This window comes from Rissa tridactyla, chromosome 6 (genome assembly GCF_028500815.1).
Source record: "Rissa tridactyla isolate bRisTri1 chromosome 6, bRisTri1.patW.cur.20221130, whole genome shotgun sequence".
In the NCBI taxonomy this organism is placed as follows: domain Eukaryota; kingdom Metazoa; phylum Chordata; class Aves; order Charadriiformes; family Laridae; genus Rissa; species Rissa tridactyla.
In genome coordinates, this window is record NC_071471.1 from 47269619 (window position 1) to 47289246 (window position 19628).

A 19628-nucleotide genomic window follows, 5' to 3' on the forward strand; every position below is an offset into this window, starting at 1 on the left:
CGGCGCCCCCCACCCTCGGCGGCAGCGCGGCGTCCCGGGCCGGCCCGGGACCCTCTTCCCTCCCTCCCCGCGGGGCCCTTCATGCGGCCCGCTGAGGGCCGCAGCTGCGGGGCCGTGGCGTCCCCCGGCGGCAGATAGGGAGGGGCGGGCAGGCGGCGGCGGCGCTACGCGTGTGGGAGCAACAGCCTGAGCGACAGCCCCGGCCCTGGAGGGAGCTCCTGAAGGATGGGCGAGGAGGCGGCGGCAGCGCACGCCCAGCCGGGCCAGCGGAGGATGAATTAGGAGCCACAGGAGGCTGCTGCCGGCACCGAGGGGGGAAGAGGAGAGGAAGGGGCTGGACTTGGAAGAGGAGGAGGAGGAGGAGGGTGCGCGGGGGGGACTGAATATCGCTAATAACAAGTTAAAAGACTAATAACAATAATAACAGACCACCTCCGGGAAAGATCCGCGGCGGAGGCTGAGGGATCCCCGCGGCGGCCAGCGGGGTTGCAGCGCTGGGTATCTTGGAGAGACGCTCCGAGGCATCAGTTTGTGGTGGTGGTGGTGGATGATTTTTTTTTGGGGGTGGGCGGGGTGGGGGCTGTGTATGCGGGAGAAGGAAGGGGTGGGAATCTGAGGAGGAGACTACCTTTTTATTATCATTTTAATTTTTTTTTTTTAATACATTATTTTCGCCGTACGAGGAGGACGCTCGGAATTCACCGGCCTGTCGGCTCCCGAGAGGGACCCGGGGATTGTGCGGTCGCTTTTCTTCATTTTTTTTTTTCTGTTTGTTTGTTTGGTTGGTTTGGGTTTTTTGATTTGGTTTTTTTTTTTTCTTCCTAAATTTTTATTGTTATTGTTTTTTTCCGCTGAGCAGCGGCGGCGGCGGCAGCAATATGGCTGGTGATGGGTTTTTTGGGGGGCGCTGGCGGCGGGAGGAGCTCTCGGAAGCCCCTGCGCGCCCGGCTCGCTGTTAGCTATGGCAAATGGCAGCGGCGGCGGCTCCTACCCGGGCGGCAGCGGCGGCGGCGGCTCCTACCCGGGCGGCAGCGGCGGCGGCATTAGAATGAGTAACAATATCAACGCCAACAATCTCAACACAGACTCGTCCTCCTCCCCCGTCAATGTGCCCAAGATGGATGCGCTCATCATCCCGGTGACCATGGAGGTGCCCTGCGATAACCGCGGACAGCGCATGTGGTGGGCTTTCCTCGCCTCATCCATGGTCACTTTCTTTGGGGGACTGTTTATCATCCTGCTGTGGAGGACCCTCAAGTACCTGTGGACTGTCTGCTGCCACTGCGGGGTCAAAAACAAGGTAACCCCCCCTCCCCTTCCCCTCCTGGTGCCGGTGATGGTTTGGTGCGGTGGTGGTGGTGGTGGTGAGGAGGAGTAGTAGGAGCCCAGCCTCATAGACCAGGACACCTGGGCGAGGTGGCACTGGAGGAGACGCCGTAGGGCTGTTGTCGGATGGCAGTGAGCTGGCTGCTGTTGCGGTAGGGTTGCCACGGGCTGTCGGGAGCCACAAAGTGGGGAGCGTGTCCAGAGGGCTGAGGTGTTGGGTGCTGCCCTGAGATGTGCCCCGCTGTCCCCCCTCTGTCCATCCCACCCACACTTTCATCTGGTGGCATAAAAGTTACACCTGGTGTCGGCTTGCCCTTTCAGCAAGGCACACGCTGGCATGGTGGGATGGTGTGGTTCTGAAGTTGATATGCACCCCCAGGACCACATATGATGGCAGGGTGGGAGTGTTTATTTACCAGTCTGAACTCTTAGTTCTCTTGTGGAATGAGAAACTTTGGCAAAATTAAAAAGGTAAACTTCTCACTCAAATAAATCTTTTTAAAGCTAGTTTCACTCCCCGAGAATCTTGGACGCTTCTATTTGATAAATCAAATGTAGATATCAAAAAGTATTTGGTGCATTCATAAGTAATACACTAGATCAATATTCTTTTAATCTAGGTACGAAATCTTTGATGCGACCTCTCTGCCCCTTTGATTTTTGCATATTACCGGTTGGAAGAAAGCGTAATACGTGAAGTAAGGTCCGCTCCTGGTTTGGAGAGTCTCTTTCAAACCAAAGCCAAGAACTTCCTCAGGTCCAGACTCTCATTTTTGTTTAAGACAAATGGGATAGTAAGTGTTAAGACTCTGTATTTGTGAAAGTGGATTTTGACAGACCCCAAAATAGAGCAGCAGCTGGAGTTTCTCCCCTTCCCTTTTCACATTTTTTGGATTACAAATGGAATAATATCTGCTTCAGTTATTCCTGGCACACAGACACCCACAAAAACACACACACCTTTTAATATATGGTTGCTAGGTTGCTGGCTTGCTTTGACGTACAGTGAGCTGTCTTCCCCCTTCTCCCATCCCCTCCCCCCTAAACACACTTGATACAGCGCATAACCCAGCTGTACAAAGGATCTAACACTTGGGGGAAACCAGAAACAAAGTCAGAGTGTGAGAAGTTACGGGACTTGTTTGTTTGGGTTGACCGAGGTGGGCATCCAGTTCAGACTGCCAAAATGAACCTCTACATTCCAGTTGGAAGTAGAACAGTTAAAGTGAACTTGGCCTATCTACGAAAGAAGGGATTGCTAGAGATGAGGAATAAATAAAAGCTTTTAACTCAGCCTTAAGCTTTAGGAAACCTACCAGGCAATATCACTTTTCTATAGGCATTTTTTATTTCGTTCAGAACCAAACCTGAACTTTCTTAGAGAGTTCTTAGACAGGTATCATGACAAAGCTCAAATGAATTTGTGATAATAAATGTGTCTTGTAAAATACCATTTCCTACAAAAGTAAAAGGTGATTTTCAAGAATGGGTGGGTAGCTAAGACTTACCATCGGTTTCTTCTATGTGTATTTACTATTTTCCTGTCCACATGATGAGACAAATCTGTGAGGGCTATTTGGGATCTTGATGAAAAAGGATATCCTACAGGTTATCACCTCATGCTTCTTTCCTTGAGAGAATGAAAAGCTAGAGACTTGTACACAGACTTACGCATAGTGTCTTGGTGGGTATTGTTGGTTTCATAGCCTGTTGTTGGGACATAGTCAGTTAAAGCAGATCATTCATTTCATAACCAGTACAGAAAGGCATATCCAAATTGTCTTTAAAATCTCTTAGGCTAAATGTATCAGCTAGATAATTAACAGGTATCATTGAGGGGTTCCAACACTTCAGTCTGAACGACTGGACGTGCTGCGGCTATGCCAGGTTGTAAGATTTGAATTTATTTCATGTTTGAGACCTGAAGTAGCTACATGCCCATGAATATCATTCCCTGGGGCGGGAGGATGAAGGACTGTGCAGGTAGGGGGAGATATACATCTCTTTTTAGATTGTATTTGTTCCACTTGTAAGGGGTTTCAAGTCTCTGGTGAAGAAGAACTTTCAAGGGCTGATTCGGCTGCATTCCTTACATGCTAAAATGGGGAATTGGAGGGAGTTCTGTGTGTGTAAGGAGTAACTAGTTATTGCAAAACACTTTCCTAGCGTTTAGGGTATAAAGGCTAACTGAAGTAACAACTGGAAATGTCTTAAACTTTGCTGTTATCAAACGCGTGCTTTGTGCTGCATAGTAACTTGCGAAAGGCTGCAGAGGCGGCAGGTGAAAAATGTAAATGCATATATGTGCTACGTTGACTGTATTGGACCTGCTAGCAAAAGCAATTTTAGGAGAAGTAGCTCCTCCTACTGCGGGACTGAAGAAGTTTTCTGCATGTTGGGACCCTCCCTTCCCTGTGCTGCCTCTCCTGCTGCCCCGCAGGTTGTAGCGGAGTTGGGTTATCCAACATCGTCTCGCCATCTACATAAAGAGCGGTTCCAGCGAGTGAGCTAGAAGAAATCTTTCTCATGTCTGCTTTCTGTGCCTTCTTATTGAATAATTCACAGATATCTGTGAATTATACATGTATGTGAACAATTCAGAGTTACTCTGCTAACACCCGTGTCCAGGAACTGCAAAAAGTTTCATTTTTTTTTCCTGCTATATTCTAAGTGCAACATTGTATTCCTCAGATTTGTCAGGGACTCAAAACTTTATTTTGGGGTGTAACACTTTTTAATGGCTGCATAGAATGATTTAGAATGTGGTTTGGTCTTTGTTGTTCCCCCCCACCCCCAACTCATTGAATTTAAGGTTGGAATTTAAAACCATGATACAAGTTTAACACTTTGTGGTACGAAATTTCACTGCAGTTTTTTTGTTTTGTTTTGTTTTGTTTTTTTCCCCTTGGAGATAAGAAAGTCAAGATACTATAAGTCAAGAATATGACAGCCTCTGGTAACAGAATGATAAATGTTGCCCCTTAAAATTCCATATCCAATTTATGACATTGTATACGAATAGAACATTAATATCACGTATTTAAAAAGATTGCTGAAGTTTTAGGATTTTTATGCTCCATGCTTTCTTTGTGAGATGACATTTTTTTAAAATCCGCCAAAAGAAAAATGTAAGTCTTGACCTGTGTTGCCAGTGTTTCATGTAATGTGAGTCATTACAATTGAAGCCCTTCTATTCCTTTATTTAATACAGTATATAATTTTAGATGTAATTCTTCCAAAATTAGCTCCAGTCATATTATAGAGACTTAACAAATGCTGTTTTGCTCCTCACTGTTTACATCTACATTTAAAGGAGTGCTTAGCTTTTGTTAAAGAAGTTGCCTTCTCTTTGCTCCTTCTCTGTCCCTTGACCAACTCGTTCCTGTTTGTATACGAAAAGCAGAACGGGAGATTGAAATTCGCTGGGCTGGACTCTGACACCATTAGTTGCTCTCGTTTCTGAAAATAACAGAAAAATAAAATAAATATGCATGGTGAAGTACACAGTACACATAGTGGTTAAATATGCGTTATACAATATGCAGTTCTTTTGATTATATGGACCTGCTACTGCATTTTCTACTGACATTATCTATGTTTTGGATTTGAACAAACACTTAAGCAAGAATAAGGAGCAGTAGTGGAAAGGGAGAGCAGGTTTGGGGCGCAGCCAACACTTGAAGCTGGCCAGTGCAGAATGAAGTGAAATTTGTACCTTTTTGAAGAGTGTGATACTCACTGCTCCTCGTCTCCCCAAAGAGTGGTACCTTGTGCCTTCAGGGCACTTGCAGGTAGAATGTATCGTTATTGCTGTGGTCCTGTTGGAATGATTTCAGTGTTATAGAGAGCTTCCTCCCCCAAAACCCTGGACTCATATACATATAAAATGAAATTACGTTATGATTATAGATGGAAGTTGTTAACCTGAAATGACAAGTCATAATAGTCTTCTTTAATATTGGTATACATATTTTGGAAGCTTGATGAAGTCTATAGTGGTAGATTTGGCATTCTGCCTCCCTACTCCACTCTGGTGAGACCCCACTTGGAGTACTGTGTCCAGCTCTGGAGTCCCCAGCACTGAAAAGACATGGACCTGTTGGAAAGTGTCCAGAGGAGGGCTGCAAAAATGATCAGAAGGATGGAACGCCTCTCCTATGAGGACACGCTGAAAGAGTTGGGGTTCTTCAGCCCGGAGAGGAGGAGGGTCTGTGCAGACCTTATGGCAGCCTAAAGGGGGCCTACAGGAAAGTGGGGGACAAACATTTCAGCAGGACCTGTTGTGCTAGGATGAGGGGTAATAGCTTTAAACTAAAAGAGGGAAGATTTAGACTAGATAGAAGAAAGAAATTTTTTACAATGAGAGTGGTGAGACACTGGCACGTTGCCCAGAGAGGTGGTAGATGCCCCATCCCTGGAAACATTCAAGGTCAGGCTGGACGGGGCTCTGAGCAACCTAATCTAGTTGAAGATGTCCCTGCTTATTGCAGGGGGTTGAGCTAGATGACCTTCAAAGGTCCCTTCCAACCCAGACTATTCTATGATTCTAACATACCCATTTGTTTTTAATAGAAAAATCAAAATTTTACTGGAAGTACGTTTGCAGAAGTCTTCTTTGGCAAGTTCAGAGTTTTCACCCAGATCTCTGAGGCCTGAGAAAATCTGTAAGTGGAAAAAATTCAGTTTCCGTAAAAGAAGTGTTTCTACCAAACTGGCTCTCATACAGCTAGGCTTGTTGATTTCCTGGCAATACCTGCATAAACCTCCTCTCCAAATAAAATTAAAGAAAGAAACTCAAAGCAAGGCACTATGCATTGAGAAAAGTATGAGAGTAAATTGGAAGGCGCATATGGACACATAATGCAGGAGATCCCTTCACTTAAATCCATGTGTGGAAACCTCACCTTGACTCTCTCGAAGATGTACCGAGCAGAAGCCTATGAACAACTGGAAGGCTCAAGGGATTAGCAGTGGACTGTAATGAATGCATTTCGCTTGTTAGTCACATGCGCAGCCTGGCTCAAGGCACTGAATCATTCCCGTCTCATGGCTATCAGGTGGTCTGCGCGTAATTACTCCGCGAGCGTCCTGCCGGACAGGTTGCCTGTTGAGAGATGGACATGGTGGAGAGGTCAAGGACTGAAAGCAGAGGTACTCGCAGCTCTTTGCAGATGGTGTTTCTACGAGCGAAAAAGGCACTGATACGGAGAGGCGCGTGCTGCTCTTTTCTGCACTGTGAAAAAGACAACACTTTCGGCTCTCTGGAGCTCGTAATGGATTTCACATTTTATAAACACATGCTAAAATGGGTTATGCATGCAGAAAGGAAAATGTATGGACAAGGATTTAAGCTGTAAATGAAACAATCTCGACCAAAATGTTATTTTGATGCAGTATCATACTTATTTTCAAGGCTTTGCAACGCATACATTTAAGGAGAAAATCTGTGCTCAGAAGGAATTTGCAACTCTCACACATTTGCAAATCTGTAAATGCCGGTTGGAAACCATTAGATTTCACAATTTTTTCCAGTTTAGCTCAATAGAAGAAATGCCTGTAATGGGGAAGGACGAGCTTTTAAATAACAATGATCTGTATACGGAACTTTGATGCAGTGAGATTTCTGAATGCAGAATGAGGGCAGTTTACAGCCCCAGAGATAGAAACAATGAAAATTTAGAGTGCTAGCCCTAAGTATGATATCGGTAGGGACAGGATCTAATGATTATGATTAAAAAGCAGTGATGTTCCACGTCTGTCCGATACTATTGCAAGGAAGTAGACTGTGAATCTTAGTCATTGATGTCCTTACTGGGACAAATCTTAAAAAGAAGCAGTAATCTCTAGTCAGCGCAAAAAATACAGAGCAATAGTAAGTGGTCCTTGAGAGACTGGCTCTGCTGTCCTGTGGAATCCAACTCAAATTGACAAAAGTTTATGTGAATTTCAGGGCTGGCTGGTAATCATTCCTCGGCAAGATCTGGCTATAACTCAGCAGCAGTGATGCATTCTGTAGTGTGGGATTGTAGGACAGAAGTTCCAGAGGACCTAGTCTGATGTAAACATAAAATAACTCTGGATGCAACTAGGGGATGGGGTATCCTTTTGGTTCTATTGAACATACCTAGTCACGTTATATATTTTACATGTGTGAAAATTACCAAATTACCGGGATTCTGAGAAGGACACAGTGAATGCAACTCGTGGGGTTTTTCTAAGGGAAAGGTTGCTGAAATATTATGTGTGGGTGTTAATGGTGAAAAAATATTTTTCTCCCCCACATATCATTTCAGTGACAAAATGAAAGGGACTAGACTTAAAAAAGCTATCCAAAAATGCTGTGTTTCTGTAATGAGTTCATGTGCTACTACACGGTCAAGGCTTAATGCCTGACTCTTCCACCCACCCTGTGAAGTGAATGCAAAATGCCATTAGGCCATGAGACTCGGCTGGCATTTATACCAATTTTGCACAGGGCTAAATACACAAGTTGCGGATTAGACTTCATGGTCTATAAGTGCGAGTACTCTGTATGGCACATAGGTCATCTTGGGTGACAAGGGAAAGTGGACATCCAGTAGAAGTCTCTTAGCGCTTTTGCCAATGATACAGCTGGATGAATAACTAAGAAAACAAGATACCTATCTTCCATGCCTGTCAGAGATGTACTGGTCAGGAAGGGCCCGTTTTGAATCCTGGGGGTATTTATAGCCTGAGAATACATCGGGTTTGCATCTTTGAGAGGAACACTTTATTCCCATATATAGTATGCACGACTCTGTTTAAATGAATGTGCTGCCACTGAAATGTGTTGAGCTCAGTTTGCCTTGAGATGATATATTGCATGTATTTGTCTGTTTGAGAGTTAGAGAAACGGAGAGTGTTATCCAAAGCCTGTTGAAATAGAGGGAGGCCATCCTAATAACTTCAATGGTTTTGGACTCAGGCCTAGATGTTCATAGTGTTCTAGATGAATCAGATATTTTTGTCAAATGATTCTTATGTTAACATTTTAAGCTTTTAAAAGCTTTTTTTCTTTTATTGTAGAGAGGTGTATTTATTTGGCTTCTGGCCGTTATGTCTGGGATTTCAACGTTAGAAACATAATATTTAAAAATCACACAAGGTATGTTTCCATTCCAGTTAAGGCTTACACCTTCAGCTGGGTGCCCCCTTGGAAATCAAAATTTGGATGCTTGAACTACTGAGGATGTCCTGTCATGGCATCTCTCCTGCAAGCTGATGGGGAATGGCAAATATTGGCTCTTTTTTTAGAGCCGCGGTAAGTGCACATTTAGTGGACGTGGCGCAGGTCCCTCGCCCCAGGGATCGTCTGCAGGATGGAGATGCGCGGGCGGCTGCAGCCCTGAGTCCCGGAAATCCCTTTGCATGTCCTTAGCTTCACTACCTCATTTAAATACCAGAACTGCCAACATACAGGGGAGGGAAAAATGCAAATCTTATCAGCAGGCCAGAGGAGTGTTGAGAAGTACTGTAACATCATCAACAATTGCGGCATAACACAACAGCTGGGGTAGAATTTAAGTGGCTTGTCACTGTAACTGTTAGATACGGGTCTACTGTGTTGCATTTTTATTGCTTTTTATATACCCAGGAATAAATTTGCAATACAGTTTTGTTCCCCTTTGTCCAAGCAAATGCTGACTAAATATTTGACATTTCGTTTCTTGTAATATTTCATTCATTTTTCATTATATCTTTTACATTTTTATGTAATGGTTTATCCCTTATTTGTTAAACTAAAAAGGTGACTCACTCTAAATTTGCTACTATTAATGAGATTAGCACTACTAGTGTTGGATATACTTCTATTTTAAGTATAGGGGAAACGTTATTATAGATATGTCTTTTTTAAAAAACTATTTGCAAATGGTGACCTTAATGTTACAAAAATAAAGTGAAATATATTGGATTATGATTCTTTGCTTAAGCATCTTGTAATTTTTTCTAATACGAACTCTTAAACTCATTTTAGTTATTATTATGCACAGGTATTCTGCTGGACAGAAACTATTTGAAACAGGTTACTAGCTTTTTTGACCTGTAATGTTCATCGTTGGTGCAGAGCACTTCAGATGCTGTCAGATATCATGGAGAATCCTTTGGTTACAAGTGATTTGACATCACTTTCTTGAAAGCAATTTTGCTGATCAACAGGCAGCTGTTGTGTGACGTTTTTACATTTGCTAGGTTGTTGTACTACAAATATCGTTTCATAAGGAAGCTGATAAACTCTACCTGTGTTTTAAGGGCTGAATTAAAAAAAAACCAAAACAACTCCTTTTTCCTTTTCCTTTTAATCACAAGAACAGCCTAGTTAGGAGAAAATATTGCAGGGTCTGTCTATAGTGGTGCAAACATTTTTCCCCACGAGGGGATTTTTTTAATGCTTTGAGTATACACTTCTGATAAATTGATTTTATGTGGGAAGTTTTTAACAGCTTTTTTTGTGTTAGTTTTCTTCCATTCCCAATACATTTAAATCCAAAGGCTTCTGATGCCTTCAGCATCAGAAATGGTGGACTGCTGGTTTTCAGTTCACGTTCTTATACCGTTGAAGGCTCTCAGCAATAATGCCTACTTGTTTCCTTGCGTCCTTTACTGTCATGTTATTTTCCTGCCGTTTGCAGGCTAAGGTTATAGTCACCATTTGTTATGTTCAGCTTTCTTTGGAGAGACAGGGATTATATGCTTAAGGAATGATTTCTTCGATTGAGAGAGGGTCTGGTTTTTGATTTAAGACCATACAAAATTTTACCTGACTAAATGCTGATTTTCCTCCCCTGACTCTGCCTTATGTGTGTAAGTTATGGTGTTGTCTTTTCGTGAGTCAGAAGAGCTGAATTCATATTATAGATCTGTTGTTCCTAAAAGAAAACAACGGTAAAAACTTCACAGTTTTGATATTTGCAAAAATAATTTTAGTTGCTTTGCTGGAATGTGTCCCTAGGATATAATGAAGCTTTAATTTACTAAAAGTAGAATATGCTGCCCAAATTATGGAGCTTTGACTCTGCCTGTATGATTTAAGTGATTAAATTTTAATATTAACTTATAATGATATGTACTATAGGAAAACCTTGGTATCTTTGAGTTGCCAGCTAAATGATAAGATGTGATTCCAGGAGCAGAAGAAAAAAACATTTGATTTTTCTGCTTTCCAATTGATAGCGTTATGTTTGTTATTAAGTTATGCATAATTTTTAAAGAAAACTCACACGGCAGTTGTTTAGGTTATATGTGGAATTTAAGTCAACACTTGCACAAAACAGCTGTTTAGACACCAAAATTTATATTGAATATTATATATAAATTATATTACATATTTTTATGTATTTTTATGTATTTTATGTACATATATTTATTTATTACATAAAACATATTATATATTATATATATAAATTATATGTTATATATAAATATTATATTTGTATTAAATAAGGAGTTTGATTTCAGAGTCAGGGATAATTTCAGATGGTTTCAGAAAGAGGTATTATTGTTCCTGAAAACTTGTTTCTTTATTTAGATGTTTGTCAATAAACATAACAGCTAAAACCCAGGTACCTTTTTTTTTTTTATGTTGAGTTAACACATATTGTGGACTTGAGTGGGGTTTAACTAACGCCCTGGCTTCTTTGCTCTGTATATATAAACATAGGAGAAGGTACCTCAGTGTTTGTAAAGTTACACACCGTTTTAAAGCTCTTTAAAAGCAGCAGTGTCTCTTGCTTTAACATTAAATACTCTAATTTAAATTTTCTTTTACCTAAGAGGTTAATACACACCCCCTAATAAAAAATATTTATTTCAAGTTGATTGCTCGTAGAAATAACTGTAATTAAAAATAAGTTAAAAAAATAAATTTTTCATACTCCCATATTGAAATGGAGGGGGTAATCAGAACATCTTATCATTTCTATGGCTACAGTTGCATTAATAAAGCTGTATATAAACTTTTGCCCTTATTGACTGTCCATGCGATTATTTGTCTTTGAGTTTGTGTTCTTTAAAGTGAGAAATGCTAATGGCTTGAAGTGAATAGATCTTAATCTTGCTCTTGTGCCAGTGGCGTACTGAAGTAAAATGTATGCTTACAATTGTATTTAGAGACCTTTCTTTCCTATTAAAAGTGGTCGTATGAAAGAATGTATATTCATAATTTGTAGAGGAGGAAAATAATTCAACCTCCGGGGTGAAATGTCTACTTACTTTTATAAATGACAAAGTTTATAAACTGAATTTCTGAAAATGAAATTCTGAATCCAGAATTTCTTAGGCTTGCCAGTTTGGTTTTTACACACAGAGAAATGGAACATTCAGTTTTGAAATAACTAACATTTCTGCCTGCATCAGCTCCAGGGTACAACAGAAGAGACTCCAGCCTTGCGCAGGGTGCAGTAAGAGAATAAACCTGCTGAGTTACTAATTGTTGAAATCCTTCCCTAGGCTCATCACACAGGGAGTTGATTTACGGGGTGCGGGGGTGTGTGTTGGAGGATGAGGGGCCGGGATGGGGTGGTGGTGGAGAGAGCTGAGGGCTGTCCCTCAGCATTGGACTGTGCTGCACCCGTGGGCGCCTGAGATGGCTGGGGAACGCCGCTGTGGTTTAGAGCATGCCTGATCCCGTGATTATTTCTGTGAAGGTGTCTGAGCCATGTTATGCAGGGTTTACCTGTACTTTATGACTTGGTATGAAGTGAAGGTGATGTAAACCCTACCTGATCCGGCCTAATGCCTGTTGAAGCTAAGTTACAGCGCTTACCACTTTCTAAAAAACAAATTTAATCCATCAGAGCAATTTGTTTGCAGCAGTATTTGTGACTTAGTCTTCTAAGACTGGAGTTACCATCCTGAGGTGATGGTTTGACAGCGCTAATAAATCCAAACTTTAAAGCCTGAGAGGAGACTTGCTGCGAGGTACCTGAGCTGCGCTGAGGACAGGCTGTGACTGGTGCAGCTGTGGAGCTCCAGATCCTAAACCGGCATAAGTGTTTTTAGGCATTTTTACTGAGCAGAAAGGATTTCATAGGTAGAAGTTGAATACTGAAGTTTTAAAAGTGAGGTTTAGACTGGATATTAGGAAAAATTTTTGCACTGAAAGGGTTATTAAGCATTGGAACAAGCTGCCCAGGGAAGTGGTTGAGGCACCATCCCTGGAGGTATTTAAATGCAGGTAGACGTAGTGCTTAAAGACATGGTTTAGTGATGGTTTTTGTCAGAGCTAGGTTGATGGTTGGACTAGATGATCTGAAAGGTCCCTTCCAACCTAGGCAATTCTATGACTTTGTGATTATTAGCATGCTAAATATTAATTCCATTATGTCCTTTGGTGAATATGGTTTTGTTCACTTCAACGTTTTAGCTGTATGAGGAGTGCACTTTTGAAAGTAAACTCTTAACTTTTCCAGCATGGTGAAGTGGATTCCCTTCAGGTGAAACGATGTAGGAAGATGAGCTCTGGGAGCACACACCTGATCTACTGCACCTCTTAATGGGCTGTAGTCCCCACAGCTGGGCTACGTTAGCCTCAAGGGTATAAATGCTGAAGTACAAAGCACATGGAGCTTTTATGTTCTCTTACTGTCTCTTGCTCCTGTAAAGGTGAAGTTAGGCACGTTTTTAGGGTAAATCCCAGATGAGCTTTTTGATAAGCTTCTGTCTTTATTTTCCTTTTATTTATTTTTTAAACTAGCATACAATTTTTTAAACTAGTGCATATACAGATTCCTATAACTGTTCTTCCAGAGAGCTCTTTCTTTTATTATGCCGTAACTCAGCTTGTGCTCGTGGCTGTGTGTGCCTGGGCTGTGCTGGCCCTGGCGGGTTGCCCTGGGCTGGATGTCTGCTCGGGATGGGAGGGTGAACCAGCAGGTTGGCAAAGATGAAGGTAAGACTGATTTTGGATGATATTTTACTGGCTTAAAATGTGATAGGTGTGATAGAACTATTGATTGATTTCAGTGTAACTATTCCAAAGTTACTTTTTTATTATTATTATTGATCTTCTGAGAATTTTGGTGAGAGTATGAAGTCTGTGTGGATAAAGATATTATTATTGGTCGTGACTGAGAGTGAAGAAAATGAATTTGGGATGGGTTGTTTAAAGCCGTTGTTGCCTATTTGGTCTAGTCTGAGACAACAGGTGATAGAGCTTTGTGTCCAGACTGTTTTCAGGGTGCTTTTCCTATCACTGAGAACTTGAGCTCCGGAGCATTTGTCTTCAAAATGTTTATTAGAAGTGGAAAGAAAGGTAATGATAGCTTCAAGTTAAAGGTAGACCTTCTAGAAAAGCTTCTGGCAATATAAACAGACTTCTAAAGATTGTCTCATCTATTTATATTCTCTCAGCTCAGTAAAAAAACTTTATGGACAAGAAGTAGAGGAACCATTTTAAATGTGGGCTTTTTTCATAACTGTGTTTCTCAGATTGAGTTGTCTCTTCCTTGGGACAAATAGTTTTGGTCCGGGGAATGGATTGTTTTCAGTAGTGAATGTAAGACTGCTTTGTAAAATACTCTAAATTCTGTGTCTTAAGACCACAGCAGTGTTATGGCCAGTGCAAGTAGTAGGTTCTTCACCACGGTAATGAAATTGATGTTGGTTCCTGGATGTCTGCTTTTACATGATCAGCTTATTTGGGCTAATAAAAAAATTCAATGATTTTAAATTAAAATATTAGTTTAATTCAGTACAGGTCCTCTAGAAAACGCTACATTGATGTAAAGTATTTGTAAAAAAAACATTCATTAGATTCTTCAGGATTTAATTATAAGTTATTTCTATTTGTCTCTGGCCTCAAGCTTCTGATTAAGTTATGTAGTCTTGAGTTGATGCTCTTTAAGCGTGTCAGCAGACTTCTGCCAGTGAAAACCTGAGATTCTTGTGTAGCTGTGTGACACTCCGAGCTAAAGCTTTATGAAAATGTTTTAATATTGGGAGAGATACAGTGTATCCATGATGGAAACAGGCTTTGGAGAGGTGGCAGCACTCATTGTAAGCTGATTTGTGTTTTACATTGATACATTTGAAATAAAACTCATTCCTGTACTGTTTGTCAATGCTTCTGCACCATTTAATTTCCATTAAGAGGGCTGAATCTGGGCTTGTGGTTTTCGTAGTATCTTCTGCAAGTGGGAAAATTCATTTCTAGGGCTATAGGATATTGTTTTAAAATGTTCCACTCTATACAAGGAGCGTTGCGTATTCAAAATTGGACTTAGCAACTTAAAAGGTCTATCTGAACTATTTTTATTATGGTAGTATTCAGAGGCCACACGGTTTTGCAGGCTTAGTTATGCCAGATCCTATTACCAGCTTTGACAAAGGGACGATCTCTGCCTCATGCATCTTATGATCTGGAAGTAGATAATAAGGAGAAAGCCAGGAGAGGAGGAGGAGGATTGTGAAAGAACTGGTTTGCCTCAGTCCATACAAACTGACCTACTGATGAGGATAAGCAGATGATTTCGTTAATGTACATCCACTCACCCCGTTTGTTAGATTTACGAAGGGAACATGCTTTGCGAGTACATTAGAGCAGTTGCTATTTTTAAAGAACTACAGGTGGTTAAAACTTGCTGTGCCATACTATGTTCCCCTCTTGAAGATTTATTTTTTACATAAGCAGAGAATGAAAGGAATAATAATAATAATAAATAATAACAATAAAATCTTTATGTTGGAAGAAAAGAAATTTTAGCTGTAGAATGTTTAGGAATTTGTAAGAATAGGAAAAATAACATGGTAGAGGGAATGAAGACAAGACAAAGAAGAAGGGAATCTGTGTAGTTCAGTAAGCAGTGTAAGGTATTCACTTCACCTCTATGCAGACATTTTGAATATGCTTGCTCCCTTGCCATTAAAAAAACCCAAGCAGTTTTTATGTACCCGTGTCCACACTGGGTTTCAAGAATAATGTTACTTTTACAATCTAGGAAGGTTTCTAGTTAAACATACGCTTGTTGATTGTACTATTTTTAGCTTCTTTGAACAACACGTGTTCTCCCCAGATATTTATTTGTGAATGCTGTATTCTGCTCTTAAAAGGAAAATCTCTCTGTGTCTAGATTCTTTTTCTGTATCCAAGAAAGGAAAGAACCGGGGTTCTTGTCCGTGTGTTACTTCTTCGAAATCCTAGTAGATGGGGTAAATTAATTAAATCTAAAATGGCCCCATCTGGTAGTGGTAGCAATGCCAGGGGAGAACAGGTGAAAGAATCTGAGCCAGAATAAACATATAACGCATTATATAACCCGTAATGTAATTGGTGACGCGTCACAAGCAGAAGACTAATCTTGGTGTTAGACTATTTACTTTTTGTGTAGTGTTGTTTTTAAGTCAAAGGTTTAATGTGATAGATTGGAATGCTTGTTTCTCTTGCATTATTTTTTGATTCTCTTGCATTATATATTTTTCATTATTAATAAGACAAATATATTTAGTACACCCTATAAACAAGATACAGTTCCCTATATGGGTCGGCTTGAAAATAAATGGCTTGACATTGTTTGAAACAAAATGAAACAAAGTCACTATTTCAGAAAAATAGTATACCTGTTTAAAATTTGGAAAGACATTATCCAGACTAAAAATGTGAAAGGTAGCTGCCAACCCAATCTTGCTCCCAAATTTACATTTGTGTAAGAAGAATACAAAAATCTCTATGCAGACGTTTCTGTTGCCAAAATTACTTTGTTCTTTAAGTTCTCTGCAATACTTTCAATGTAGTCATTGCATCGCTGGGAATAGGAATGTAAAAATGACTGTAAAAATTGAATTGTATTACCTGATTTGGGAGGCATGCAAAACGTAAACAGTATAAATGCTGGGAAGAAGTGAATTAGATTAGAAAAGAAACGTCGATGAAGAAATGAAAGGATGGTGTCTGTTTGCAGCCCAGGGTTTGTAGTTTGGCAGGCTCCTTAGCACGCATTCCGTTTTTATTGTGGCACCAGTTAGACACGATTTCTGTGTCATTGCCTTCGTTATGGAGCGTGTTGCTGATAGAAGACTTCTAATGCACGATCTTTGGGGAAATGTATTTCATGAGGGCAGGGTGGGTGTCTGGGCCTTTTGGCATGACTTAAAAACAAATGGAGAAAGTCGGCCATAGAGCTATTTGTGAACTTAGGAGCTTGGTAGCCACATCTTTATCCGTATTTCAAAAAATAAAAAAATCAATCTCATTACCTACCTGTAAGTCAAATACCACCCTTGTCTATCAAATTTTTCAGCATCCTCTGTGCTTTTATTTCTTGCTGCTTACGTTTCACTTTTTTTTGTTTTGTAATTTAAAAAAAAAAAACAAACAGCAAACTGGACAAACCTCAACAAGAATATTTATTTCACATGGAGCCTGAAAGCAGCTTGTCTCATTTGTGTCTCTCGAATTTCTGACTGGCAAGTGAAAGATTCTAGGTGGTTTGTAAGATTGCATAAACGTTGGTTGTCTTTTCACAGTGGAAAGGATTGAATTCTATTTTTAATAAATAAATTTTCAGAAAAATATAGTTCTGCCAAAATTGGAATGCTTACAAAACTGTCAGTTTAACTAGGCTTTATTGACTGGGGAAGGGGGAAAAGATGATACTGAAATTTTCTTTCCTTTTTTTTTTTTTGACAGAAAATAAATATTTGACTTGTTAGTCTTATATTTTATTTCGTGTTGTAAAGTCAAAACCAAAGCCATTTAATACCTTGACTCACATTCTTTCAGGGCTCTTATTTTGACAAGTCTTTATAGTTTTCAGGAGTTCTTTCCATTTTAGAAGTAAATTTATCTTAAAATTTTATGCAATATATCAATTCAGCTCTCTGCCCAGCTGTATTCTCTGAATGTTTCCATTCCTAGGGTATGGCTATATAAATATGTATGTGTGAAATACATATTTTTTTCTGTATATAAATGTGACCAAATCTTTTATGAACAATTACACCAAAGTTAGCTGTTTTTACAATGTGCTGCTCTGTTAGAGGAAGTGTTATGTTCAGTTTGATGTCTATACTAGGTTGTGGAAAGCATACAGGAATAGGCAATTAAATATGTTTCTCGCTTGTGGAGATATAAATTCTACAACCCCCTTCAAATCAATTGATTAGATGTCAATAAGGAAGGGTTTAGCAACTAAATAACTATAAAAGCTGCGGTCAGTGATTTAGTATGTTGCATTGCCTTTTAATAATTCTTCTGTTTTTGTGTAATTCTAGATTTGTTAGGAATTTTATGTGTTTTATTCCTCAAGATAGCTATTACAGCAGAGACATGTGAGTACATAGTAACAGACGTGCTTACTGAAGGATGAGCCCTTGGGAAATTTAACACAGCTTTTCAAGACTGGAATGGAAAAAAGAAAGTGGCAAGATGAGAGAAATATACATCACAGAAGTAGTTGGTCTGTGAGAAGACAGTGAAAAGAAAATGTTGAATATTGCATAATTTTTTTTTAAGTGCTTGGTGCGTTTGTGCCTTTCTAGGCCATTCCTGTGCTGTTCTTTATCAGTGGGCCTGTTGGGGTATTATAGAGTTCACTTATTTCTTCGGTGCGATGTTTGGGGACTCAGCTTTTTAATGCTGTTTTCTTTCATCTCATCTGAAGTTTAAGCTCTCAACACAGAATGGGGTATTCATGGCAATATATTACATACAGACTCTCATTCCATGTTTGGAAACTGTTGTGGTGTTTTGTTTCCCCCTTCCCTCCCCCACCAGAGGTGAACATGAGAATGTGGGAGTCTGTTGCTATATTGAGTGTAATTCATGGTTTCTGGTGAGTGGCAGAATTTTTTGCAAGACTGATTACCAGAAGTCAGAGAAGGTTTGATGCTGTTTATGTATGTTTACATAAGAAATAGATTGATAGATTCTACGTTGCAAAGAGAGGTCCGAAATAGTTATTTGCAATATAGGTGACAGGCTAATGCTTAATGATACTCAAAACTTTGCTACTCCATGGTGTTTGGTCAATCAAGTTGGAAATGTCTTCTAGGACAGTCTTCTAGGATATGTGCCTTCAGGTATTTTGTCCACAAGAAAATTAAATATCTCGGTTTCTTCCTCTTTATAAGCCTTATGAGTACTTCACAGAGCCTCTTGGTCTGAGCTGAGCTAGACCAGAAATAGATTTAGGCCGGGAAGGAAGCTTCCGGGTTGGAACCGGTTGATCAGCGTGTTAGAAGTAGCCAGTGCCCTGCAGGCTGAAGGAGCTCTGAAGTCTCAGGCTTCCAGCAGTGCTGAGATGTCTGCAGTCTGACTTCAGATGGAGCTGCGAGTGCTCAGTTTTAGTGAGAAATTACAGCTCAACTGTTTTTTAATTTATCCAGATGGCTTTCTGATTACCTTGGTGATCCTTTTATCCTGTTTGGAAGAAATTCTGTTACTATAGAATTTAAGAAATAAACATTCATTGTGTAGGTACTTAAAATATAGCTTGGTAACTGGATAATGGTTAAAACAGAAGTTTTCTACTTTGTCCTTTCTTGGTAAAAAATTGAGGTGAAACAAATTCTTATAATGATTTTACACACTGGTAGTAGCAGCAAAGAGGAAAAAAAGCTAATGCTTTCTCTCTCAATGCAGTTACTGATAGAAATTGATTTTGGAAGGCATCAACAAATAGGTTTTTGTTTATTTCTAATAAAACAGCAATTTAATTTCTTAAAACTCCTACATGTGGTTGCATGGAAGAAAAAGTAGTGTACTATTTTATCACATATTATCACAGCCTGCTAATGATAGTTCTTAAGTATGTGCTGTGTACGTGCTTCTTAGAAACTGCTCTTTCTATCCGTCCAGAGTGAAATTGTACAAAATGCCCACATAGTCAGAGGCCACTGAAAAACATAACTTTTGGTAGCATTACTTGGAGTGACTCTTACTGTTCGATACTCTTTCAGATTTTTATCTGCAGAGCCTAGTGCTCTCTTAGTTAGGATCTTTGCGTGTGGCAAAGACATGGATCTGTTGGAGAGGGTCCAGAGGAGGGCCACAAAAATGATCAGAGGGATGGAACACCTCTCCTATGAGGACACGCTGAGAGAGTTGGGGTTCTTCAGCCCGGAGAGGAGGAGGGTCTGGGCAGACCTTATAATGGCCTTTCAGTACTTAAAGGGGGCCTACAGGAAAGATGGGGACAAATTTTTAGCAGGGTCTGTTGAGGGGTACCCCTGATGAGGGGTAATGGCTTTAAACTAAAAGAGGGAAGATTTAGACTAGACAGAAGGAAGAAATTTTTTACAATGAGGGTGGTGAAACCTGTCACAGGTTGCCCAGAGAGGTGGTAGAT

The 19628-nt window shown here is 40.3% G+C and overlaps 1 protein-coding gene across 25 annotated transcripts in view; it reads left to right on the top strand.

Moving 5' to 3' along the window:
* The first annotated feature begins 373 nt into the window (after window positions 1-373).
* The window catches only part of KCNMA1 (potassium calcium-activated channel subfamily M alpha 1), a 506659-nt gene continuing 487404 nt past the window's right edge, over window positions 374-19628 (top strand). For 19 of the 25 annotated variants that reach the window (XR_008466873.1, XM_054204496.1, XM_054204505.1 and 16 more), the window contains exon 1: window positions 597-1300. Coding sequence is in view for 23 of the 25 variants with exons in the window: in XM_054204496.1 (XP_054060471.1) it covers window positions 962-1300 (339 nt within the window). In the remaining 2 variants the exon portion in view is untranslated. The other 6 variants (XR_008466874.1, XM_054204500.1, XM_054204499.1 and 3 more) reach the window with 6 other exon arrangements.